Source organism: Notamacropus eugenii, chromosome 4 (assembly GCF_028372415.1).
Source record: "Notamacropus eugenii isolate mMacEug1 chromosome 4, mMacEug1.pri_v2, whole genome shotgun sequence".
NCBI lineage: Eukaryota > Metazoa > Chordata > Mammalia > Diprotodontia > Macropodidae > Notamacropus > Notamacropus eugenii.
In genome coordinates, this window is record NC_092875.1 from 29,403,148 (window position 1) to 29,431,098 (window position 27,951).

A 27,951-nucleotide genomic window follows, 5' to 3' on the forward strand; every position below is an offset into this window, starting at 1 on the left:
ATAAGTAAAAAAATGAAATTGTGTCATATCTGAAAATGTTACCTGTGATTATAGGAAAATCTAGTGGTAAATGGATAATGGTTATGCTAAAAAAAATTCTTTTTTTATTGTTCTTTTGAGTTCAGATTAAAGCTTAAATCTGCATTTAAACTACAGTTTAGTATAAATATTTAACTTGGCATATAAATCTAGAACTAGTATGTAGGAAGTTTTATTTGTGTAACCCTGCACTTTTTTTTACTTATTGATTACAGGTTGAAAAAAGTTTGAGGAACCAAAGTCAGTGAGACTTGTTAGTTACATCTCTAAATTTCTTAAGGGAGATATTACTGCTGTTACTACATTTATAGATAGGGTGGCAAATTTGAAAACACTGTTATTTAGAAAGATAGGACTGATCTTCAGTTTGTCTGCAGGAACTTAGAACATTTAATTGAATGGGATTGTGATTCTCACAAGGGGCTAGGTGTTAGCATTTCATACTATGAATTAAAGTAACAGCATCAGCTAAGATTATTTCTTTAGCAGCTTTTGTGTTTATTTTTTAAGAAGTTGATTTGTAGATAAACAGGTAGATTTGTTCTTAAATATATGGTAATATTTCAGAATAATAGCATGCATAATGTCATTCTTAGTTTAATACATATTATATAATAATATATAATAATTATAATAATATAATAATAGTTGAAAATTCTCACTTAGGTTAAACTGAACAGATAGTAATTTTTCTTGTATATCTCTGTACAGCAGGGACTGTGGCACTATAGTGGTGAGTAAGAATGTTGAATCCGGGAACAGGGCTCATTCAGAATCTTGGGCTAGTCATTTCACCATCTGAGCCTGTTTCCTCATCTTAAAAATAAACAGGCTGAACTAGATGACCTTATTTGTTAATCAAAAGAACTCTGATTTTATGGACAATTTTTTCTTGGGTTTTTTTTTTTTTTTGGTATTTTGTATTCTAATTGTTATACTCTGTTGAGAATTTTTTAGCTGATTTAAAATAATGTTTTCTGGAATAATTATACACCAAAAGCACTTAGAAGCTGTCATTTTAGAGAACTTAATTCATTTCATAATCATTGCTTTAGACCCATGAAATCTTACATCTGAGTTTTAGCATTTCATTTTTCTAAACTTGTGCAGTGAAGTTTTAACAGAGGAATACATATATTTTATTCAGCTGTTTGGGCTACTTGATCCTACTCCTAGCTTAATAACCAGACATACACCTAAAAATAATACATTCATAATACTCAAGTAAGAGAATCGTTTAAACATATGCCTTTTTATTAATTGAACTTATCCCATTGCACTTACAGTATCTTTTGCCATTTTTGTGGATTATCAATGTCATTAATGTTTGGGTCCATCTCCCCTGACACAGACCAGAGACTCTCTGATGCTTTCTTATCATGTGCATATCCTTGCCCACGTCTGGTCATAAATCCTTTACAAAGTGCTGAAGGTTTTCTACTTTCTCCATGAATCATTTTGGGGTATCATGGTACAACTGGGGCTGCTGTCTGTCTGCTGGCTTTTGTTTGTGCTATATCGAGCAACATCTGCCAGTGCCTGGCCCCCCTGCCTGGCTTTTTGCGTGACTCTGGGATCCCAGTACCAAAGTGGTGCAATCTGTGAGTCCTTGAGTTTGTTTACATTCATCTGGAAGATGCAGCCTACAGATAGTCACAGATAAATAGTAGATATACAGGAAACATTACATAGTGATGTGGGGTGACAAGTTACTCACCAGTGCAGGGATTGGGAAAGACTTTTGAAGGAAGTGGCACTTGAGCTGAGCCTTTGAGGAAATGAAGGATTCTAAGAGGTTGAGGTGAAGAGGGAAGAGTATTCCAGGAATGGGGGACAACCAGTGCAAAAGCATGATGATGGGAAATTAAATATAGTGTATGGGAAACAGCAAGAAGATGCATTTGATCTGGGTGTAAATTATGTGATGGTGAGTGATTGATAATCATTTTGAAGAGATTGACTGGAGCCAGCATATGGAGGGCTTTAAAGGCCAAACGGAGGAACTTGTATTTCATCCTCAAATAACGGGGAGCCACTGGGGCTTCTTGAAGAGGCACATGATAGGGTTATGGGATATGTCAACATTTGGGCTTGATGAATTTGGTGGGAGTGCGGAGGGTGTATAGGAGGGGAAGAGAATGAAATAGTGACTAAGCATTGTTGAGCACTTACTGTATGTCTGTCTCTGTGCTTAGCACTGTTGATACAAATACAAACAAACCATTCCATCCTCAAGGAACTTATTGGGGGATGAGGGAAGTAGCACATTAAGGGGAGCTGGAAGAATCCCATGTGCTTGATTTGGAAATGGCCATGAAGTACTGTGGAGGCCTGATTGTGTGCAAGATGCGATGAAGGCTCCAGAAAAAGGAGAATGAGGATAACTATGGCTAGAGTGCTGAGGGCTGTAGTTTGGAAATTGCCTGGAAGTGATGTGGTTCCAGGCCAGAGGATGGATTAGTCCTAGAGAGACGTGATGAGAGGCTGGATTCTGGGAATTGTAGTGTGAGTTGAGGGGAGAAGATGGATGTGAGAGATGCTGAAGGAGGTGCAGTTGACACATTGGGAACTGACTGACTAGGTTTGGGAGGTGAGATTTAGAAGAAATAGTCAGTAATAGTCAATGGTCAGTAAACATCCGGGTGTCAAATTTGTGCCTACTATGTGCCAAGCATTGTGTTAAGTGCTGGAAATGTGGGGTGGGGGTTGGAAGCAAAAGATTGTGCTTGCCCTTCAGGAGCTCACAGTCCAACGTGGGAGACAATCAGCAAGCAAATATGTACAGTCAAGCTACATACAGGATAAATAGGAATAATTAAGAGAGAGAAGGCATTAGGAATAAGAAGGGTTCAGAAAGGCTTCCTGTAGAAGATGAGATTCTAATGGGCACTTAAAGGAAGCTAGGGATGGCAGCAGGCAAGGATGAAGGAGGAGAGCATTCCAGCATGAGGGACTGTTAGAGAAAATGCCCAGAACTGAGAGATGGTGTGTCTTGTTTGGGGAACAGTAAGGAGCATGTGTTACTGGACTGAAGAGTAGGTGGGAAGTGGGAGTAAGGTTTTAAGAAGACTCAAAAGGTGATGAGGGGGTTATATTATGGGAGATTTTGAATGTCGAAAGGAGGATTTTGTATTTTATTCCGGAAGCAATAGGGAGCCACTGGAGTTATCGAGTAGAGTTGAACCTATGCTTTGGGATAATCACTTTGGGGACTGAATGGAGGTTAGATTGGATTGGGGAGAGACTGAAGACAGGCCCACCATCAGGCTGGTGTGCTAGTCTGAGAATCAGGTGGTGAGGGTCGGCACCTGGGTGGTGGCAATATCAAAAGAGAGAAGGGAGTATATTTTAGGAATGTTGTGAAGGTGAAATTGACAGACTTTTGCAACAGATTGGATATGGGGGGTGGTTAACGGTGAAAGGTAAGTGAGGAGTTGAGGGTGACACCTGCCTTGGGAGTACGTGGGCTTGGAGGATGGTGCTGACTTTGATAAACAGGGAGAGTTAGGAGAGAGAAGCTGCTTTAGAAGAGATCAGTTTTGTTTTTAGTTTACTGAGTTTGAGATGCCTGTGGGACCCAGGCATTTGTGCAGAGAAGAAGCGGGATTACTTCCTGTGTGGACTTGTAGGTCTTCTGGACAGTTAATGAGGAGAGTAGAGGATCAAGGTGGATTAGGGTGAGAAGCCTGCAGAAGTAGATTCAGAAAGAATGAATGAATGAAAAAGCATTTATTAGTCACTTAATTTGTGCCAAGTAGTAGGCTACATGCTTTTGATTACTGATCACAAAGTAAGCCAGTGCCCTGTTCTCTAGGGCCTCTCCCCAGATGAACCCTGCAGGATCTAAGCTAGAAGCAGGAGCAATGGTTTTGGTGCATTGATGTTCTTAAGGGTCTAGGGTTCAGGGTCCAAGCCTCCCTCTGCTGGGGTATGAGGGTAGCTGGCTGGCAAGGCAATTAAGAACAGAAAAGGGAAACAAGAAAACGGTTAAGTAAACTGATAGCATATATTGGGGAGGGGGCAAATTGATTGTAAAAAGCCTTAACTTTTTAAAATTAAAAATAAGGTTAAAAATTTAACCAGGCAGGATTTAACTAGGTGTTTAGGGTTTAAATTACTATACTTAAATACCTTATAAAATGAGGTTGAAAACATTGTGCCTGGAGTGTGAGCTGTTCATCTTCCTTTTTCTGCTAGTGGCTCTTACCAGTGGTGTTGGAAGAATGTCTCTGTTTTCCAGGCTATTAGTGCAGTGGAGGGTTCCTTAAGGCTATAAAAGCAAGGTTTTTAGTGGTAAAGTAGGTGTTTGAAGGGAAGGAGGGGAGATTTACCCACCTGTATGTACCCAGATGATGGAGAGTTGTGGTGTGTTACAGTGGGGAAATGGAAGGACAGGTCCTACACCTTGGAAACTCTTCCTGAGCAGAACCAAGGCCTTGGGAGGAATCAGCTGCTTGTCCTCCCAGAATGGTTTGGAATATCCACCAAAACCCTGAAGTAATCATTGCAGAAGGGGCAGAGGAAAAGTAATAGCAAATGGGGATTCCCTTCTCCAGGTGCTAGACAACTCTTCGTTGATCTGCTAATAGTGGAAGGGTCTTCTGTTTTCTTGGGGCATGTATCTGAGTCATAACTGAGAACCTCTCAGGTCTTATTGCCATGGATGACAGCTACCATGTAATGAGTCATGTGGGCATCAGTGACTTTTCCATTAGCAGCTAAAAAGCATTTTCAATGATGATAAAGTCTTAGACAAAAAAAAAAAAACAACCAAAACTACTACTGCACAGGACACAGATTGTGTTTTCCTCACTTTTGACCACTGGAGGGGGAGGTTGTAGAAAAGAAAAATTAATTTGGGAAGTGAACAGCTGCTTAAGAAGGAGGTGTCTGAGAATGGGATTTGGATTCCTGGATCACATCTTACAATATAGGGTTAAACACATTTGTCAGAGATGAAGTATACTTAAAGGCTTGTAAGAATGTATTTACTGGGTGTCTTGGAAATCTAATCAAAAGGATTTTAAACTAAAAAGGATTGGGGAGGAAGAAGACTGTCTATGTAAATCCCTCAAGTTAGATTTGTATTTTACTAGAGTGAGTAGCTACAAAGAAGGAAGACTTGCAGGACACAAATGTAAGGTATGGGGTGCTCCTCACTTATCTGGACATCTGCTGGAGCTCTCTGTGCCAAAAGGAGAACAGATAATCACTTCTTGACTTGGCTTTAGTGATAATTCCACGCTTTGAAAAGCCTAGGATCAGTTGGGGGAACTTCTAATCTGGATCTGATTCTCTTAAACAGAGAGGAGCTGACTGTTGGGAAAGTGACTACTATCTGGCTGGGGAAAGCAGATTTCATAGTGTCCAAAGGAAAGAAGATAGGATCCCATGGAATAAAATTCTTCAAGGGCACTGAGCCAGGAAAGTGTGGAAGATATGCAGGAAAGAAAATTTGAGCACACCAAAAGAAACAATTCCACTGCAGAAAAGCGGTCCTTGTTTGAAGAGAAAAGCATGGATGCAAAGGGAACTCATCCAGCCAACCAGTTTACATTAAAAGAAGAAATATGTAGAAGACAGAAGCAAGGCTAGGTGATAGAAAAAGAATACGAGTGTGGCTTAGTCCTGTAAAAATAGGGAGAGAACAGCTGGAAGCTCAAGAGTGATCTGAAACTGGCAAGGAAAGCTCAGGGTTCCCAAAAGGGTTTTTTGTTTGTTTGCTTTTGAAGGCATATTGGTAGAAGAGGGGAGATCAAGAAGGACAAGACTTAGAGTGGATGAGGGAATAATAACTAATAAGGGAGAACTTTTCCAATCCAGTTTTTTGTCTCTTTTCTCAGTAAAGGAGAATAATTGCATTGTAAATGACAGAACCGGAGTGATTCACAGACTTGATAACCAAAATGAGTGATAATATATAGTAAGAGGGCACCTCGCCTCTCTAAATGAAACCTCCTTGCCCAGACGAACTGTGTTATTAGTTTTGACATATTCGACTGAGGTGATTTCTGGGCTGTTGTTTAGTGATATTTGAAAGATCATGGAAAATGGGGGAGATACTATGAGATTGGAGAAAGGCAAATATTTCCCCACATTTCAGAAAAGGAAAGAGAAGTCTGGAAGTCATGACACAGTGAACTTGACTTTAATTCGTGGGAAGATTCTAGAACAGAATATTAAAAGATACTACATCTAACATGGGAAATGGTGATTATAGAGCCAGCATGTCTTCCATAGGAGCAGGGCATGCCAGGCTTGGGGAGTGCCCTTGACACTCTCTGCCTACGTTTTAATAAAGCTTTTGATAAAGCATCTCATACTGTTGTTGTGGAGAAGGTGATGAGTTTTGGATTAGATTGATAGTACAATGAGATGCCTGAATTTGAATGGTAAGAGTTAAATGCTTCTCAATGTCAGTGTGGCTGGATGTTTCCAGTGGAGTGTCCAGGCATCTGTGCATGGCCCTGTGCTTTTTAACATTTTTATCAATAACTTAGATAAAGACAAAGAGGATATTCTTATCAAATTTGCAAATGATATGGTGCTTTGAAGTAGAACTAACAGTATGTGATTGAATCTGGAACCTGGAATCTTAACAGGCTAAAATATTAATGGGCTAAAACATTCAGCTAAATATAACAAGGTGAAACTCAGTAGGTATAAATGTCGTCTTTCATTTGAGTGAAAAACAACCAGCCAACCTCACAAATAAAGGATGGGGAAGGCATGCATGAATAGCAGTTCTGAAAAACAAAAGATCTGGGTATGGAGTTGAGTGTTTGTTTCTGGGCACAGTGGTTTAAGAAGGACACTGGTAAGCTTGAGTGTCCAAAAGAGAGTAGCCACAATGATAAAGGGTCTTGAGTTCATGCTGTATGAAGAGATCATGGAATCCTGAGATGAGACTAGAGGAGACAGACACTATTTGAAGGGGTGCTGTGTAGAAGAGGAACTGACCTTGTTCCATTTGACCCTGGGGCAGGGAGAGATGAGAGGTGGGAAGGAAGGTGCTGGGGGAGTTACAAAGGGGCAAATTTAGATTTGAGGTCGGAAAAATAGTGATAACAAATAGAGCAGAGTAAAAACGGAGTGGACTGTTCAGAGAGGTGAAATTTGACATACTATGTAATCAAAGGTTGAGGCAATCCTGAAAATGGGTAGATTATCTTTCCCAGGGTCTAGGGACAGGGACAAAGTCTAGAAAATTTCTTCCCTGAGGTATGACTACCAACATCAGTAGCCCAACTCCTTGTCATATATGCTCTCAAAAAATGTATCCTATGCTAACTTCAGACAGGGAAAGACCTTTGGAAGTTTACTTAGTTATGTTTCTTCTTTCCCTGTTCACCTCACTTTCCTCATCTGTAAAATGAGCTGGAGAAGGAAATGGCAAACCACTCCAGTATCTTTGCCAAGAGAACCCCAAATGGGGTCACAGTCACAAATGACTGAACAATACATTTCTTTCCCTTATTACACTTCTCCCCTCCCTCCATTTCTCTTACATTGACCTTGAGACTATGTGAAATTTTGTATTCTCCTGAGATGTGTGATTGTGGTGTTCTGGGACACAGCTATATTCAGCACTTCTGAGAGCATGTTGGTAAAAGCACGGGCTTTTGTGGTAATGCTCAATTCAGGATCTTTGAAAAGCCATGGAATTTTCTAGGTGTTATCTGTCCAGTTCGGTCTCTTTCTTTTCCGCTGCTCTACTCCTGGCTCCTTGTCCAGGGACCTGATCCACCTCAGGTGCTGGTGCTGGTGGCCAGAGCTTCCAGCATGGAGCTTCACTCAGGTCGGGCAATACAACACTTTTTCATCCACTTTCTATCTGAGTAGATGGCTGGCCTGATCTTTTTCAGATTTCTGTGCAATTCACCGAGAGTTTTCTGTAGTGTTCTAGTGTCACTTGCAAATGGACCATTTGGAGAACTTCTCAGTCAATAGCAGATTCTTTTTATTTTTTAAAATTTTACATGGGACAGCTGGGTATTATTAGGTGAGGTTTTTGTTTTATTACATTCGTTTTGAAAGTTTCCTTTTTATGCTTCATAAGCATAAATATTTTTGTATACAAATAACAGAGTATTGTGTATGAAACTGAACTTCTGTTACATGAAGTTTTTTTAAGTTGATACTGGACGTAATCTGAGAACAAAATAAGTGCCCTGCTTGTCTTTGTCCCTGTCTGCTCTCCTCTGAGCATTTTCAATGTCACTTGACATTCTTCTCTCCTTTAATTCCCACACCTAACCTTCCTTTTTTCTTTGTTGACAATCAACAGGAATTTATGGAGCACCTGCTAGGTGTCTGACATGTGCCTTGGGCTGATGACAGAAACTTAGGGGCTGGCCTAGAAAAGAGCCTATATTCCAAATCCAACACAAAGTAGTTGTATAAGTATTTATAGGATAAAGATACAGATAATGTCAAGAAATACAAAGTAGTTAAATACAGGGTAGTCTGGAAGGGGAGGGTACTGCTGCTGTTTAGTGGGGGGAATGAGGAAAGACTTCATAGAGAAAGTAGTGTTTGAGCTCTGTCTTAAAGGAAGACTGAGAGAGCCTCCCTGACGTAGAGGTGAAGAAGGCTGACATTCTGGCAGTGAGTACCAGGAAGAGCAATGGCCCAGGCTTGGGAAGTGGAATATGAGGGGGCTTGAGGTCCAGTGAGGCTGGGGTCAGGATGTGAAGGGTTTTTAAGGTTAAACAATTCATTATTTTATCCTAAAGGAAGTGGGAGGCAGGGACTCTGATTGTTTGAGAAGGAGAGTAACAAGGTCCCATCTGTGAGACTTGAGGCAGGAAGACCAATCAGGAGGCTGCTTCAGCAGAGCCTGAGCTGAGGTGGGAGTCAGGTGCTCTGGGGCCATTCAGACGGCAGCCCATCATTTTAGAAGTGCTGAGAGTCCTGCAAAGGCAGTACATCATTTCATGGGTGGGGGACAGGGGCTGGGCCTCCCAGAGACTGCGATTTTCCTTGTGTTCTCTTAGCACCTTCTCTGGGCTCAATGTTCGCTGCAAACTGACCTTTCTCTCTCTGAATTTTGCGTTGAGGTTGTCGTTAGTATTGTGCGCTCTTAGTCCATTGGCCTCCTTCTTGTGGCTGCTCCTGCTGTCACCACCTCAGCCGCCCCCACTACAGCCAGAACCAAAAACAGTATGACCAGTATGTCAGGGGGAATTCTCAGAAGGCACTCATGAAGCACTGAGACCTATGGAAGAGGGGGCACATGCAAGAGGCAACAACTCAGTAAGAAGAGATGCCTTGGTCAAAGGGATGTACTTAGGACTACATGGGGGCTGGGCAGCCCTCACTTTTCCCTATTTGTGGAGGGATTAGGCATATCCAAGGCCTGATGACCAAATCAGCCCCATCCCCCAGCAGGAGTTTGGGGGATATTATTGATTGATCATAGCGGTGGGGGTGGGAGGGTGGAAACTGGGCTTTTAGGTTCTGATGGGCTAATTAAGCAGCCCCAAGGTGGGGGGAAGGATCCAGGTAATGAAGAGGCAGAATTGTTATGATCACCATGCAGGAACCCCAGAGTAGGTGGGCCCTACGTTGTGTTTTCCCATTTATATTTTTGGAAGCATTATGTGTATTGTTTTCTTTGTTCTACTTACCGTACATCAGTCTCTGTTTCCTTTTTTTCTTATAACACTATATTATGTTGTATTAAAGTACCACCCTTTGTTTAGTCATTCCCAAATGACAGGTATCTGCTTTGGTTTCAGTTCTTTGCTAGTACAAAAATGACCACTATAAATATTTTGGTGCATATGGGGATCTTTCCTTTTGTCTTTAACCTCTTTGTGGGGGGGCATATTTCTGGCAGTAAAATCTCTTGAGTCAGAGAATGAGCATTTTCGTCACTCTCTCTGCATAATGCCATAGTGTTTCTAGATTGGTTGAATTATTTCATAGTGCTCTTAATAAATGCCCATCTTTTGTCATTTTTGCCAGTTTGCTGAAACCCCTGAGTTCTTTTGATTTGCATTTCCTTTTTAATATTAACTTGGGGCAGTTTTTTTTTTTTTGGCATGGTTGTTGATGTTTTAAAATTTTTTTGAAGATTGCGTATTTTTGTTTTTTAACCACATATTTATTGGAGAATGACTTGTGGTTTTATATGTTCCCTTAGTTGTTTATATGTTTTGCTTTTAAACACTTCTCAGAGATTCTTTGCTCCCTAACCCATCATTTCTTTTATTTTTATTCTAGTTCTATTGATTTTGTTCATGGAAACACTTTTCAATTTCATGTAACTGAAATTATCAGTTTTATCTTTTTTGAATCATGTATCCTTTATTTGCTAAGAAATTATTCTTTAGACAGCTGTGAAAGGTACCTGATCTACTTATAATCTAAATTTTTAGTAAAATTATCTTTAACATTTGGGTCATCAATTTTGAATTTATTATTGGTATAAGACAGAGGTGTCAAATATGTGGTCCATGTGGGAGGCCTGAACCAGATTAAAATGTCATTGGGAAATATTTTGCAAAATGAATAAAAATGTAGTAAAACAGTTAATGTTAATATGTAGTTTTCTAAGCCAGTATGCACCTACTGGGATCCTTATGTGTAGTTGTTTCTATTTGACTTTGATGTCACTGGTATGAGATGACAGTAGTGCTTTTAAAGTTCTAATGGCTGTGTATATGTTATCTCACTTAAGACACTGGTCTAAATCTAATTTCTTCCAAACTGTTTTCCATGTTCCCCAGTACTTAATATCAAACAGGGAAGACTTACCTAGGTAAATTCTATTTTCAGGTTTATTGAGGTTATATACTTCTCTGATTCTTCCTTGGCTAGTCTTTTCTGTTGATCAACTTGAACGAGTATTGATTTTGACAGTTACTACTTTCTAATGTAGTATTGTCATTCTTATTATATTGGCAAAGCCCAACCATGAGCAGCAAATATCTGTTATTTGTTTTTTCTTGAAATAGTTTTGAACTCTATAGAGTTGATTTTGTAATCGTATCCCTAGTCCTCCACACAGTGCTTCACAATACTTAATAAATGCTTTCTCATTTATTCATTTTACACAAATATTGACTGTAACTCTAAGATATCTTATACCTTTCATAGTTATTTTGAAAGGGGTTTATTCTTGCCGTGGATTTTGTCATTACTATATAGAAATATTGTTGATTTTTGTGGGTTTATTTTGTAGCCTACTTATTGAAGCTGTTAATTATCTACATTAATTTCTCTGCTGATTCCCTAATGTTTTTTAAAGTAGATTGTCATGGCATCAGCAAATGAAAGTAATTTTGTCCTTTTTGGCTATCTTTATGCTGTTACTTTCTTTCTTTGTTGGAAACTTTCTAGAACTTCATCAAATAACACCATGTAAAGGGAACATCCTTGCTTTGCTTTTATATTTATTGAGAAGCTTTTGTATATATGGTAAATAATGCTAGCTTTTGGTTCTAGATAAATACTTTAAATCATATTTTATACTTATTCTTCGTAGGGTTTTTTATTATAAGTAAGTGCTATAATTTGTCGCAGGCTTTATCTGTAGTTATTGATATAATATGATTTTCAAATTTTTTTTAAAAATTTGATTAATTATATTGTTTTCTTATGATGAGCCATCGTAATATCCCTGGTATAAATAAAATATATAGGGGATAATTTCTTGGATAAATTGTTATTCTTTTTTGCAAGGATTTTATTTAAAATTTTTAATTAATATTTGATGGTGGTCAGGTCTTTTGATTTGTCATGTTTTCAGATTGTGATTCTTAAGTTGTCTCTGTGCATATCTATATTTAAGGTTAATGGCTTTGACTAATGTACAGATTGTTTGTTCTTTTAACATTTTCACCTTTTGCTATTTTTTCCCCCCAAGATGTTCCCCCATTTAAGAATTTTTGTATTCTAAATATATTAATCTCTCTTTTCCTTCTTTGGAAAAACTCTCCATTGTGTATTCATTAAAAAAAAGAGAAATGAGCTAATTTCTGCATTAACACATTTTTGGCTATATTAAATGACATTTTTTTTCTAATGGATTTCATTTTTCTGTTGAAGAATTCTTGAAATCCATGCATGCTCTCTATATTTAATCAAACATTGGTTCCTTTTTCTTGTAATGTTTATATACTTTTTTAGGACTTCGTACTTACATTCCTTTTAATTTTAGAATCTTCTCTCTGGATTTATCTATTTGTACTCTTGGGTTTTTTTTTGTTTTGTTTTTAGCTTTTCTCTTTTTAAAAATTTGGGAATTTCAGCCCTTTTTTCCACCTACATCTGACTTTTTGACTTTCTGGTCCAAGTTGCAGAGTTGCCCTGGTCTCCCTTCACCTGGAGTGATTCCATGTTCACCAGCCTGGACCTTAAGCGAAGTAGCCTTGGAGGGCTCAGTAGTTACCCCAGGGACTTTGGGCTTTCATCCTTTCCTTTCCCAGCTGGGCTGAATCAGCATTTGCTGCTTTTTGCAGTGATGAGGGGCTGGTGGGGAGGTTGTTCTCAACTATCTCTTTAGCCTTTGGGGTTCCTGTACCTAGGCAGTGTGTTTCCTCCCTTCACCCTAACCCCCCCCTCCCCCCCGGGGGCTCTTGACCTGCCATTGGTAGTTGCTACATGAGTAGCCCATTTTCTCTTTTTATCAAACATTTCCCCAATATTTTTTGCACCTTTTCTTTTTTGAAATTTTCTTTGGAGGTGGCTCAACCTCCTGCCCATATACCTCATTTTTGCTGTTTATGTGATATGAATTTTCATTTCTTTGGAGATTTTTCTGCTTCATGCCTTGGCTATGTAAGAACACTAGTAGAATGTTAGTATTAAAACATAGATCTTTGTTTCTGGGAGAAGTTTGGGTCACAGAAGGAACTTGGCAATTTTTCAAAGACATCCAGTTTCCTTTCCTCCTCTTGTTTAATTATGAGGCCAACTCATTCATTATCCATTTGTACTGTCTGTCATATATACGTACATATCCACATACATATGTATACATAACACACGTATGCATATACATACACACTGATGGATAAGCTCTGTAGGTTGGCCATCTAACCATATGTCAAAATTTGGACAGTAGATGTTATTCATAGACTTAGTTTTTCCTACGTGCATGGTCAGGCCAAACTTGTTTGAGTGGTTATGAATCTCTTCCAGGAGGATCTGCAGTGCTTCGAAGACTTGATTCAAATAGCACCATGTCACCAGCAAATAGGAAATGAGACTTCACCATTCACAGGGAATCTCTTTTAAATTTGGACTTTATACAAATCTTCTCCATTACAGTGATACTTGAATACTTTTGGTGAGCGTATATCACCCTGTTTTATGCCTTACTTGATGTTTAATGTCATAGTGATTGTTGAATAAGGCTATTTCTGTTACATCTTTCAGGGAAACTTGAATGATTTTGATGTATGGGTGGGAGTTATTTTGTGGGAAGAATTCTTTTAAGGTGGCATTTTATTTTACCAAATCAAAATAAAATTAATATTTGACAAATAAGCCCAGGAGGATCTCGTCTTCACTATATCTTTCATCAAATGCTAGAAAACAAAGAACATAACCCATGGTAAAGCAGTGATTGCAAAAGCCTGCTCCCTCCTGACTCCACTGAGCCTTCCCTCAATGCAGATCCTGAGGAATCTCATGGAGCTTTTGTATAGATGAAATTATCACCATGTCTTTGGTACCTATTCCTTCTGGATTCACTCTTTTATGCTCTCCTAATTATGCAGCTTCAGCACAGATTTCATTTTATGTATATGTGGTCCAATCTGGCTGCTTTTCCAAGCTTTTTTTCTGTTTGGTGCCATTTCTGCCTCCTCTGTCAGACCACCTGGGATTGTTCTTGAAGGTGAAAAAATGTCATAAAATATTTTGCAGATATTTTCTATTTTTCTTCTGTTGTCTTCCTATTTTCATAAGAATGAAAAATTTAAAAAATTTTTTAAAATGCCCATGAGTTAACTCACTTTGCTTATTAGTTGATTCCCTTGCCAAACTTTTTAAAAGCTGATTTTACTCCACTTACTTTCTCAAACTTTATAAAATAGTATTTCTTATAATCATAGCCTTTTTATGACCTTGGGGAAGCCATCCTATCGCTCTGCGCCTCACTGTTCTCATTTGTAAAATGAAGGAATAGGACTAGATGACTATCAACATTCCTTCTAGCTCTACTTCTATGAGCTTGTGATTTTTGGGAAGGATTTTGCAAATAAGTGTATTCTAAACTGGTATTGTCTTTGGCTGCCTATCTCTGTTCACTTGGCAAAGAAATCAAGTTTTTGTTGATTAAGTTGCTTTTTAGGCTTTTTGGTTCTTCGTGTTATGGTGACTGATCTACACTAGTTAAACTAATGTGTAAATTATTAAAATTGGTGCCTGTCATTTTTCCTGTCAATTACTCATTTTTCATGATCAATTACTTGTTCAGATACTTCAGATTTGAGTTTTTAAAAATTGTATGACAAGTTAATGGTCTGACTATAGTGAGATAACTGATTCAAGGCTGACTTTACCACATCCATAGTGAATCTTTTCAGATCTATTAAAATATAATCAATTATATGTATTTTCGGTAGTATTATTCAATTGATTCATTTCTAGAATAAAGTATTGATGAAATAAAGATTTTAAGCTTCTGAGACACAAGTCTTTAGCCTCTGTTATTTTTTCTTCCTGACCCATATTTTGTGCATATTCCTCAACATTTTTATTCATTTGACAGAAATAAAACAAGTTAAATATTGGTGGTAGAAGTTGTTTTAATAGGATTATACAATTTAGCTTTGGAAGGGACTTTAGGGAAAATCTAAAGTCAGCTACCTTAGTTAAGGAAGCTGAGCCCCAGAGAGGTTAAATGAGCATTCTCTTCTCCCATTTCACCTCCCCACTCCTTTATAGCATTCACCTCCCAGTGACTTCACAACCTTTTTCACAAGATAATTTTGTTAAATACAGTAACCAAATCATTATCTACTTTCTGATGTAACTGGAATATTATAAAAATAAATCATTTCTTTAAAATATTGTCTACTTTCTAATATAAAACAGTTATCTCTTTTCGAGTTGTTAGTCATGTTTATTTAAGGTTACACTAAAAAATATTTTGACTTTTTCTGACATGATCTATTTGCCTGTAGCTAGCTAGCTCAGCAAACAGCACATGCTTATAGCACACCTACTATGTTTAAGCCCTATGCTGATATCTGGGATTATAGAGATCAGTTGCTTCTCTGAAGGAGTTTACAGTTTAATTGGCAAGATATGACTTGTATAGAGGTAACTGTTATACAAATTAAATTATGAGAAGTTGAGCAATGTGAGATGAGGCAGAAAGCTTGCTTGCTGGTTGAGGAGTTTGGCCTTTTAAGGGCATCTCTGCGGCTATCTTCTCCAGCTTTTTAACAGTGCTATGATGTCATCTCCCCATGGTCAGAGCTCCTGCCTGGAGAGGCCTGAGATTCTTCTGGATTTTTATCTGCCTCCGGACTCCCTAGGTGAACCTGGCAGTGTGTAGGACTGCACCAGGAGCTTTAACCGGTCACTTTAAACCAAAGCACTTTTCGAGTCTCTGGTGAAAGATGCAGAGGGAATGAATGAATGAATGCAGAGGGGAAGGAGATTAATATTCTCCCTCAGTAAGGACTTCTCAAGAAAATGCGGCCAAAACTGGAGTGGGAGCCATGGGTGTATACGTGTATTTTGGCATTACGTGTTGCCAGAGAATGTGAGTATGTGTTGTTTTGTATCTGTATTTGGCAAGTGTGTCAGGAGAAGTTCATGGGCTTGGTGGAGTTTTTGTGCAGAAGAGAATGAAGCAGGGAGACATATTCTGTCCTGCTGAAACTTGGTTGCTGGAAAGTTGGGTAGGATCCTGTGCTGTTAAGACCAAAGCAATTACATGAAGCTCATAGGATCAGAACCGTTTCATATGGTCAAGACCAGAAAGGTTTTTTTCAACCTCTTTGCATGGAAAGTAGAGGAACTGAGACTTAAAGAAGTGAACAGAATTGTCCTTGGGTCACCTTCAAATGTTTACAGCTGGAAAGTGCCTTAGAAGGCACCCAGGCCACAGCAAGCGGCGCTGACAAGTCTGGGACCGCGAATTCTGGCTCAGAGTTTCATATGTTGTGTAGATTTAGAGGCAACTGGTGCCTCAGTGGAGGCCTGGAGTCTGGAAGTCCTGGGTTCAAATGTACCCTCCGGTATCTGCTGGCTCTGAGTCTGGATAAGCCATTTCACCTCAAACTGCTTCAGTTTTATTCATCTGTAGAATGAATATGATAATAACAGCATGTGCTTCTCAGTTATGTTGTGAGTAGAAAATGAGGTCATATTTCTAAAGTGCTTTGCAAACCTTAAGGCACTAATATAAATGCTAGCTATTAATAATAATAATAGCTAGGTAGCTTTTCTTTCTTCATGACTGCAGACTGTACCTCTAACCCTGAGAATTCTTCTTGACAGATGTATGTTATTGGTCACAAGGGAACTGGGTGAGCTAGCATCTACGGGTCAATGTAAATTAATTGCCATTAATGGAAAAAAGTATTTTAAAGCTTTTGACTTGGTGATTGTAAGTCAACAGCATCTTCTTTGCAAAAGGCAGGACATTAAAACACTGATATAAATAAATCTGAATTAATTTTATGTTGTTGAAGATATCTTCTGTTTATCCTCGGTTTGCATCTTGTTTAATCATACTGTTCTGGACAGTTCAAAGTGAAAGAACTTCTATCAGTTGATTAAGTTAAAATTTCTCAGAAATCCTAAGACAAGTAAACAACAAATTCCTCTCTTATCCCTTAGAAAATTATCTGTTGCTTTTATTCCAGGTTGTGCCTGTGAGATGTGTTCTCTCCACAGTTACCTATGGTTTTTTAAATTATTAAATCAAATGGCCTTTTCTCAAGCATCATCCTTCTTAACTTCTTTGTAGACTTAGATACCCTTGCTCATGTTCTTGATACCCTCTTTTCTCTAGGTTTTTGTGACACTGCTCTCTCCTAGTTCTCTTTCCTACCTGTCTGACTATTACCTCTCAGTCTCTTTTATCCAGTCCTGACCTCTAATTTCATCTCTTTAACAGCCAGTTGGATATCCGGATGTCCCATAGATACCTTAAACTGATCATGATCATATCCCAGTTTGAACTCATTCTCTCTCCCCTAAAGCTCCCCCTTCCTCCTAACTTTCTTGGTACTGACTGTAGGGTGTCACCATCCTTCCATTCCCACCACTCATCTGATTGGTCTGCTCCCCCGCACCCCCATCTGGTCTGTTGCCAGGTCCTAGATCTTTCCCCTTGTGACATTGCCACTGCCATGATGCAGGCCCTCATCACTGTATATTGCATTCTCTCTGGAGTTTGGAAAATGATCTTCTTACTGCTTTGTAAACTGCAGTGGCTCCTTATTCCCTCCAGGATGAAGTGTAAGGTCCTGTTAGTGTTCAGGACCTTTATGACCTGACTCATTTCTGTATTTCTAGTCTTTTACATGATCATCTTGGATTCTGCCCCAGCAGAACACTCATTTGACTCCAAGCATTTTCATCACTTGTTCCCCATGCCTGGAATGCTCTCCCTCCTCCATTTTGTCCATGGTTTCTCTAGTTACCTCTAAATATTAACTAAAGTCTCACCTTTCCCGGTGCCAGCTAGGATCCTCCTCAGCTGATTATCTTATATTTGTTCTCCATATAGCTTGTTTGCATGTTGTACCCTACATTAAGCTCCTTGAGGGCAGAAGCTGTTTTTTCCTTTCTTTGTATCCCTCAGGCGTGGCTGATGCCTGATACCTAGTACACCCCACCTCCCCCATACTTTCTCTGTACTATCCAGGGCACCACCATCCTCCCAGCCCCACAGGCTTAAAACCTAGTAGTCACGGCAGCCTCCTCCCCTAACCCACGTAGCCAAGCATTCACCTAGGCCTGTTGATTTCATCTCTGCAACCTCTCTTGTATACATGTCCTTCTTTCCTCGGACTCTGGGTCTGACCAGGCAGATCACCTCATGCCTGGACTATTGATGGGTCTGCCTGCCTCAAGTCTCTGCCCACTCTTCAGCCACCAGAGGGATTTTCCTAAAGCAGCAATCCGACCCTGTCAAATCCCCCTTCTCCCCCCCCCCCCCCCCAATAAATTCCAGTGCCTCCCTGTGCCTCTAGGATTAAGTACAAAATTCTCTGTTTGATGTTCAAAGCCCTTCATGACCTAGTTCCCCCTCCTACCTTTCCAGCCTTCCCACACTTCAGATCCAGTGACCCTGACCTTCTGGCATGAACAAGACTCTCCATCTCTTGTTGTTCAGTCATGTCTGACTCTTTGTGAACTATTGGTGGTTTTCTTGGCAGAGATATTGGAGTGGTTTGTCATTTCCTTCTCCAGCCCATTTTACAGATGAGGAAGCTGAGGCAAACAGAGTGAAATGACTTGCCCAGGGCCACACAGCTAGAAAGTGTCTGAGGCCAGATTTGAACTCAGGTCTTCCTGACTCCAGATCCCAGAGCTCCATCTACTGTGCCACCTAGTTGCCACCTCCATCTCTTGGCTCCACGTATTCTCTCTGGTTGTCCCTCATACCTGATATGCTTTCTGTCCTCTCTGACTGCTGACCTGCTTGGCTTCCTTGTGAGTCCCAACTAAAATACCACCTTCTACAGGAAGCCTTTCCCAACTCCTTCTGTGCTGCGCCTCTGTTATTACCTATTATTTATGTAATCTAGAGCTTGCTTTGTATGGATGTTATCTCCATTATCTTCTCCATTAAATTTTAATCTCCTGGAGGTAGGAGGGCCTGTCTTTTGCCTTTCTTTGTATCCCCAGAACTTAGCACTGTGCCTCCCAGTAGTAGTTGCTTGCTTGATAGTAGGCACTTAGTAAGTGCTTGTTGACTTGTTGGCTGAATGTTTTATTCCTTGTCTTGTTACCTGTTTATTTCAAGTATTTCCCTCTTCAAATAGTCTGTCAATGGCACAGTTGGAATCTCTAGCTTCCTTCCAACCACAACTCACTCCCTTCCCCACTTGTGGCTACTTTGTCTTCCTCCTGGGCTGGGAAGTACTTAGTATTGATTGTGTTCCCATTCATCTGTGCACTGTCCTACCCTTCCCACACCCTGGCTGAGCTACTGGAGACACAAATAGCACCTCGGCACCCTGCTTGACATGTTATTGGTGTTCAGTAAATGCTGGTAAAATTGAATGAATACCGAAGTGTATCTAATTTCTCCATATTTCTGTTTAATGTTTTGCTTGGGCACCAGGTTCATCTAGTGGCTCAGGAATATTTGCACAATTTGCCGAACTGCTTAACATGGCAAAAAAAAGCATTATTCAATTTAGTTAATTGTAATTTCTTTGTAGTAGTTCAGACCTGAAGATTAAAGAGACTACATACATTTGACTTTAAATAAAAGAGTGTAATTACTTTAGATTAATCCTATATTTTCAGTTTGGAATTTGAATTCATTTGAATTTTGGAATTTGAATTTGATTTCATATTATACCTTTAGGGCAGCTAGGTGACAGAATGGGTAAAATTAAGATCAGGCCTCAGACACTTAACTAACTTGTGTGACCCTGGACAAGTCACCCTGTTTGCCTCAGTTTCCTTGTCTTTAAAATGAGCTGGAGAAAGAAATGGCAAACCATTCCAATGTCTTGGCCAAGAAAACCCCAACTAGAGTTGTGAAGTTGGGTGCAACTGAAATGACTGAACAGCACCATGTACAGCAATAATAGTAATATTGATAGTACTTTACATGAAGAGGTTTCACTCTCTTGATCCTTCATAAGGTCAGTATCTCCAGTCCTTTCACCCAAAGAACAAATACAGAGGCAGTGAGGCTAGGTATCTGGGAGAAGGCCGGGGAGCTTCTATTATATGGCATCCCACCATTCTTGAAAGCGTGCTCCCTAGCCTCCTCGTTTCCCCATGCCCTTCTGTGCATGTACAGAGATGACTGAGGCACAGGACGGTTCAGTCAGTCTTCTAAGGACAAAACAGCAGATTAGGCCACTAGGTAGTGGATAGAGCCCAGGGTCCTGCTGGGAAGAACTGAATTCAAATCCAAGTATACTTACTGGGTATATGACTCTGAGCCCATCAGTTCGCCTCTGCTTCCGTTTCATCACCTGTAAGATATGGATAATGACAGTCCCTGCCTCACTAGGTTGTTGTGAAGATCAAAACGGATGAAATTTATGAAGCATGTGGACAGTGCCTGGCACATAGTAGACACTGTGTAAGTGTGTGGTTATTATTAGTGAAGAAGTCAGGATTTGATCTTCTCTTTGTCACAGATGAAAATCTTCTAATGGTTCATCCTGGTTTTTCTATAACATATTTTCTTAAGACCTGTTATTGTTGTAATTTTTTAACATTGAATATGGTTGGTTTCTGGAACTAATCAGTATTCTTTTGGTTGCGAAGTCTTTTCAGGGTTCAAAACATTAATTTCAACTTAGAGGAATCTCACTTGCCACATAATTTTGATTACATTGTGATACTTACTCTGGTCTTCTAGGATTTCTGATGTAGTTCTTCCCATTCATTTTTCTTGAGCAATTTTCTCCCCATTCATTTTTTGAAAATTTAACATTGGCTATATCTAGTTCCTTTAAAAAATATATATAATTTATTTACTTTTCAATTCTTAACATTCACTTCCACAAGAATTGCAATTCAAAATTTCCTCCTCATCTTTCCCCACCCCTCACCCCAAGAAAGCATGTACCCCTTCCACTCCTTCCTCCAGTCTGTTCTCCCCTCTATTACCCACCCTTTTTCCATCCTGCTTCCCCTCTATTTTTCTGTAGGGCAAAGTAGATTTCTATACTCTATTGCTTGAATAGCTTAATTTCCAGTTACATTGCTAAAACAATTTTTGACATTAATTCTTAAAGCTTTGAGTTCCATATTTCTCTCCTTCCCTCCCCACCCACCCTCATTGAGAAAACAAGCAATTCAATATAGGTCATATATGTGTAACAATGCAAAGCACTTCCATAATATTTATGTTGTAAAAGACTGACCATATTTCCCTCTGTCCTAGCCTGTCCTTCATTTATTCCATTCTCTCCCTTGACCTGTCCTCCCACAATAGTGTTTGCTTCTAATTATCCCTTTCCCCAATTTACTGTCCCTTCTATTATCTTCCCTCTCCTATCTCCTTCCCCCTTGCCTTCCTGCAGGGTAAAATAGATTCCCATACCCAATGGAGTGTGTGTTATTCCCTCCTTAAGCCAAATCCCATGAGAGTAAGACTCAATTATTTTCTTTCATCTCCCCCCTGTTTTCCTCCATTGTAGAAGCTCTTTCTTCCCTCTTATATGTGAGAGGATTTGCTATATTCTACCTCTCCCTTTCTCTTACTCCTAGTACATTCCATTCAATGGTAAATTTTATTTTTTTAGGTATTCTCCCTTCATATTCAGCTTACCTGGTACCCTCTCTCTCTCTTCCTTTCGCTTTCTCTCTCTCCCCTTCTATATACATACATATACATATATACGCATGCACATATATATACCTACACATATATAATATACACATACATACATACCCATACACACCTACATACATACATACACACACACACGTATATATATCTGTATATCTATATATCTGTTCCCTCTAACTACTCTAATACTGAAAAAAGTCTCATGAGTTACAAATAATATCTTTTCATGTAGGAATGTAAACAGTTCAACTTTAACGAGTTCCTTAAGGCTTCTCTTTTCTGTTTACCTTTTCATGTTTCTCTTGATTCTTGTGTTTGACAGTCAAATTTTCTATTCAGTTCTGGTCTTTTCAACAAGAATGCTCGAAAGTCCTCTTATTTCATTGAAATTCCATTTTTCTTCTGAAGTACTATACTCAGTTTTGCTGGATAGCAAAGGGGAGAAATGAGGTTTTAATCCTAACTCCATTTGACCTCTGGAATATCTTTTTCCAAACCCTCCTATCCCTTAGTGTAGAAGCTGCTAAATCCTGTGTTATCCTGATTATATTTCCACAATACTTAAATTGTTTCTTTTTGGCTGCTTTCTCCTTGACCTGGAAACTCTGGGTTCAGTATTCCTAGGAGTTTTCCTTTGGGGATCTCTTTCAGGAGGTGATTGGTGAATTCTTTCCATTTCTATTTTACCCTCTGTTTTCCTTGATAATTTCTTGGAGGATGATATCCGGGCTCTTTGTTTGATCATGGTTTTCAGGTAGACCAATAATTTTAAAATTGTCTTTCCTGGATCCGTTTTCCAGGTCAGTTGTTTTTCCAGTGAGATATTTCACATTGTCTTCAATTTTTCATTCTTTTGGTTTTGTTTTATAATTTCTTGGTTTCTCATAAAGTCATTAGCTTCCATCTGCTCCATTCTAATTTTTAAAGAACTATTTTCTTCAGTGAGCTTTTGAACCTCCTTTTCCACTTGACCAATTCTGCTTTTTAAAAGCATTTTTCTCTTCATTGGCTTTTTGTATCTCTTTTGCCATTTGGGTTAGTCTATTTTTGAAGGTGTTACTTTTTTCAGCATTTTTTGGAGTCTCCTGTAGCAAGCTGTTGACTTGCTTTTCATGATTTTCTTGCATTGCTCTCATTTCTATTCCCAATTTTTCCTCCTTCTCTTACTTGATTTTTAAAATCCTTTTGGAGTTCTTACTTGACCTGAAACCATTGCATATTTTTTTTTTTTCCGGAGGTTTTGAACGTGGAAGCCTTGTGTTTGATGTTCTTCCTCTGATAGTATGCTTTGTTCTTCCTCATCTGAAAGGATGGAAGAAAATACCTTTTCACCCAGAAAGTAAACTTCTGTAGTCTTATTTTTTCCCCTTTTTTGGTCATTTTCCCAGCCAGTTACTTGACTTTTGAGTCCTTGGTCAAGTGGAGGGTGCACTCTGGGGACCTGTAAGTTCTCATTTCCTCCAAGGTGGCATAATCAAGGGAGAGGAGTTTACTCCTCTCCTGACCTGCGCTCTGGTCTGAGAGCAACCACAAGTACTCTGCTTTTTTTCTTTTTTCTTTTTTGATTTATTCATTTATTTTTAGATATCGACATTCATTTCCATAAAATTTTGAGTTCCAATTTTTCTCCCTATCTCTCCCCTCCCCCACCCCAAAATACCTTGCATTCTGATTGTCCCTTCCCTCAGTGTACCCTCCCTTCTATCATACCCCACCCTTCCCTTATCCCCTTCTTCTCTCATTTCTTGTAGGGCAAGATAAATTTCTATACCCCATTACCTGTATTTCTTCTTTCCCAGTTATATGCAATAATAATTCTCAAAATTCTTTTCTAATATTTTGAATTCCAACTCTCCCTCCCTCCCACCCTCCCCATCCCCACTGCGAAGGCAAGCAATTCAATATAGGCTATATATGTGTCATTTTGCAAAAGACTTCCATAATAGTCATGTTGTGTAAGACTAACTATATTGCCCTCCATCCTACCCTGTCCCCTCCTTTTTTCTATTCTCTCATTTGACCTTGTCCCTTCCCAAAAGTGTTTACTTCTAGTTGCTCTCTTCTCCCATTTGCCCTCCCTTCTATCATTCCCTGTACCTCCCCTTGTCCCCTTCTCCCCTACTTTCCTATAGTGTAAGATAGATTTTCATGCCAAATTTACTGAGCATGTTATTCCCTTCTTAAGCCATATGTGAAGAGAGTAAGCTTCACTTTTCCCCTCTCACCTCCTCCCTTTTCTCCTCCATTGAACAAGATTTTTCTTATCTCTTTTATGAGTGATAGCCTGCCCCATTCCATTTCTCCCTTTCTCCTCCCAGTATTTTCCTCTCTCACCCCTTAATTTAATTTAATTTTTTTATGGGCATCATCTCTTCTGATTCAGTTCAACCTGTGCTCTCTGTCTGTATTGTGTGTGTGTGTGTGTGTGTGTGTGTGTGTGTGTGTGTGTGTGTGTGTGTGTGATCCTGTGATCCCTCCACCTACCCAAATACTGAGAAAAGTCTCAGGAATTACAAATATTATCTTTCCATGTAGGAACAATTCAGCTTTAGTAAGTCTTTTATGATATCTCTTTCCTGTTTACCTTTTCATGCTTCTCTTGATTCTTGCGTTTGAAAGTCAAATTTTCTGTTCAGTTCTGGTCTTTTCATCATGAATACTTGATAGTCCTCTATATCATTGAGTGACCATTTATTCCCTTGAAGTATTATACTCAGTTTTGCTGGGTAGGTGATTCTTGGTTTTAATCCCCATTCCTTTGATTTCTGGAATATCCTATTCCAAGCCCTTTGATCCCTTAATGTAAAAGCTGTATTATCCTGATTGTATTTCCACAATAGTTGAATTGTTTCTTTCTAGCTGCTTGCAATATTTTCTCCTTGACCAGGGAACTCTGGAATTTGGCCACAGTATTCCTAGGAATTTCTCTTTTTGGGTCTCTTTCAGAAGGTGAATTGAGTTAGCCTATTTTTAAAGTTGTTATTTTCCTCAGCATTTTTTTGGTTCTCTTTTAGCAAGCTGCTGACTCGCATTTCAAGCTCTTCTATGGCCTGGGCCCATTTCATATTCATTTTGGAGGTACTGGAGGCAAAAGTCTTGACTTCCTCTGATAGTATGCCTTGTTCTTCCTCATGTGACAGGATGGAAGGAGACACCTGTTCACCAAGAAAGTAACTTCTGTGGTTTTATTTTTTTTTTTCCTTTTTTTGGGCATTTTCCTAGCCAGTTACTTGACTTCTGAATCCTTTGTCAAGAGGAGGGTCCTAGTGCTCCTCCTCCCCCCAGTACCATGCTCAAGGCTGAGATTCAGATCAGCTGCTCAGTTCCCCTAGGGGCTTTGGGTGGGGGCATGGCTGCCACTGAGGGCTGAGGTTCAGATCAGCTGCTCAGTTCCCCCAGAGGCTTTAAGCTGAGCTGCCTGGACAGTGGACCCAGGCTGCTACCGTGGCCATTGTAGCCACCCACTGCTGCTGCTGCTGCCACCTGGGGCCAGTGCTGGGGGGACCCTGTTCCCCTCTTGCCCAGCTGGGAAAGCCCTCTCACACTGACCTTTGGAGCTTTCTTTGTAGCTTGTGGGGGTTGAGGGATCTGTGACCCTCGCTGCTGGTGATTCTGCCCCAGAAGTCTGTTCAGGTGCTGTCTCTCCCAGTGCCGTGTGACCAGGTCTGGGCTCGACTCCGCTCAGCATCCTGTGAGACAGACCTTTCCTGTCAGCCTTCCAGGTTCCCTTTGGCTGGAAACCTCTTTCACTCTGTTGTTCTGTGGCTTCTGCTGCTCTAGAGTTTGTTGTGTCATTTTTTACAGGTATTTTGTGGCCTGTTGGGGGAGCCCTAGAGTAAATGCATCTCTTTGCTCTACCCCTCCCCCCCACAAGCACTCTTTTCTGCCTAGTATTTGCAAGTAGAATTCCCTCTCCAGAACCTCCACCAGCTCCACCATGCCAGTGCTTCTCCTCACCCCAGGACTGCCACTCAAAACTGAGACCCAGATCAGCCACCCAGTTCAGTCTTTAGGCCCAGGGCTCCAGAACTGCGCATTGCTGTAGCAGTGCCTGCTGCCACTGGGACCTGACCTGGCTCCCTTCTCACTCAAGTGAAAAAACTTTCTTCCTGATCTTTGTAGTTGTCTTTGGCATTTCTGGGCTGAGAAATATGGGAACTGCAGCTGCTGCCCGTGATCCCTCACCCTGAAGCCTGCTCTAGTCCTGTCCTTGCCGCTGGCTCAGGCTGGACAGAGCTCTGCTCTGAGCCTGAGGTGATGGACCTTTCCTGTTGGCCTTCCAAGCTGTCTTAGGCTGGAAATCTCTTTCACTGTGGCTTCTGCTGCTCTAGAATTTCTCTAGAGTCATTTCTGCAGGTATTTTATGGGCTATGGGGGTAGAACTAGAGCAGGTCTGTCCTTCCACTCCGCCGTCTTGGCTCTGCTCTCCATGTATAGTTCGAAACCATAATATGAATCAAATTTATTAACAACTTTCTGAACTAAAATCAGAGTTTTTTGTTATTAAATGTAGCAAAAAAGAACTTGGAAAATAAAATACTTTTTAAAAAGCCAGCTTAAAAAAGGATTTCTAGTTTTTCCTTCCCTGATGAGGAATAATTCTTAGTTGCTTATTCTTCAATTTGTTTTTCTTATGGTGTGGAAGATCAGTGAAAAAGTTTCACTGAGACTCATTTTGCTTCTGGTTTTACTTAGAATGTCTTCCCTATCCTCCTTACGGTTTTATAAAGAAGTTTCTATTCTTAAGTGCTGTTGCCAGTTTGGTTACTAGATTTTTTTCCTTTGGTGAGTAAATGATGCTTTTACTAAGGGGATTTTTAGGCTCCCTGTTCTTAGGATATAGAAATAGCATTATATGGTGAATCAGAAATAGGGTGATTATTTAGACAAATGGATTAACTTGGAAATCATGACATTTAATTTACTCTGGTGATGTAAAAGTGTCATGTTGAAATCTATTTGTAGAAAAAAACATTTTTCCTCTTAAAATGAAATATATATGTATATATATAATACACACATACATATATATGGAGAGAGGGAGAGAGAGAGTATGTGTGTGTGTGTGTGTGTGTGTGTGTGTGTGTGTGTGTGTGTGTGTGTATAAAACCTATTCTTCTGTGGTATGATGTTTTGGGATATGTGATGACCATTTTAATATTCCTTTTTTTGGTGTCATTTTTAAGTAAAAGGTGACATGTTACAGTGTGATAATTTTTGGAAAAGCTATTAGAAAATAATTTATTTGTCTTTCCTTTTATAGGCTGAGCTCACAGGAATCAAATGGCGTAGGTACAATTTTGGAGGGCATGGGGACTGTGGTCCCATCATTTCAGCCCCTGCCCAGGATGATCCAATCCTGTTGAGTTTCATTCGCTGCCTGCAAGCCAATCTACTGTGCGTATGGCGCCGTGATGTCAAACCAGATTGCAAAGAATTATGGATATTCTGGTGGGGAGATGAACCAAACTTAGTCGATGTGATACATCATGAGTTACACAGTAAGTGTTTTAGTTTTTTATGATCATTTTATATCACTTTAAAAATTAATTTGTGCCATGCTTTATAAAGGACACTGACTATCTTGTTTTGATCATATTTGAGACATGTTAGCTGTTTATGATGCACATTTCTTATTTCAAGTGGTTTTGAATGAATGGCCAGACAGTGAAGCAAATTTACTTCAGCTTGTACAGTGACAGTTATGGTTCAGCGTTAGTTCAGAAATTTTGAAAATTTTAATAGATTCTTCACTCTTACTTTTTGAGAGGCTCTGAGTGATAGAGTGGATAATTGATCAGTGTTGGAGTTAGGAGTTGTCCCAATTTATGTCTGGCCTCTGAGACATACTAGTTTTGTGACCATGAGTAAGTCGCTTAACTTCTTAATGTCCAATGTAATTTTCAGAGGCTGTAGGCTTTAGAAAGGTTCTGTTCTGTGGTATAGAAAGACATCGTTTCCAGAGTTCAGACTGGGGAAAAAAAAGATTTGTATAAAACTGGAGTCAGCCTCTCATAGACATTAAATTACAGTTTAACATAGGGTAATAATCAGACTGTGCGGCCCTGAGTAATTGGTTCCGGAGGATCTTTGAATATATTATTTTGAAGTGCTATCAACAAAAATGAAAATAAATCATTAGAGTAATATTTTTAATATCTTACTTTCTTTTATTTTTGTATAACTTCAGTGTGTTAGCTCCTGTCACAGAGGTAAAAATGAACAGGTCTTTTGGTAACTTGATATGACAAAATGAACATACAATTCCAATTAGTCATAGTTGCTTTTTCCATTAACCTGTAATTTACCACTAGTTTAATGGAAAATGTTTAGTTTTTATTTAGTTCATGTGTATTTTTGATTGCTTTAATCACAATGTCAATGACTCAGTGAATGCTTATTAAGTACTTACTGTGTGCCAGGCACTGTGCTAAACAATGGGGATA

At 39.5% G+C, this 27,951-nt stretch overlaps 1 protein-coding gene across 7 annotated transcripts in view; it reads left to right on the forward strand.

Annotated features, from left to right (window-relative positions):
* The window catches only part of MED13L (mediator complex subunit 13L), a 415,471-nt gene that overhangs the window by 42,503 nt on the left and 345,017 nt on the right, over positions 1 to 27,951 (forward strand). For 2 of the 7 annotated variants that reach the window (XM_072600338.1, XM_072600339.1), the window contains exons 1-2: positions 12,248 to 15,766; positions 26,769 to 27,006. In XM_072600338.1, coding sequence (XP_072456439.1) covers positions 15,644 to 15,766; positions 26,769 to 27,006 — 361 coding nt within the window. In that variant the 5' untranslated portion in view covers positions 12,248 to 15,643. Of the gene's footprint in view, positions 1 to 12,247; positions 15,767 to 26,768; positions 27,007 to 27,951 lie in introns of those variants that run through there. The other 5 variants (XM_072600340.1, XM_072600342.1, XM_072600337.1 and 2 more) reach the window with 4 other exon arrangements.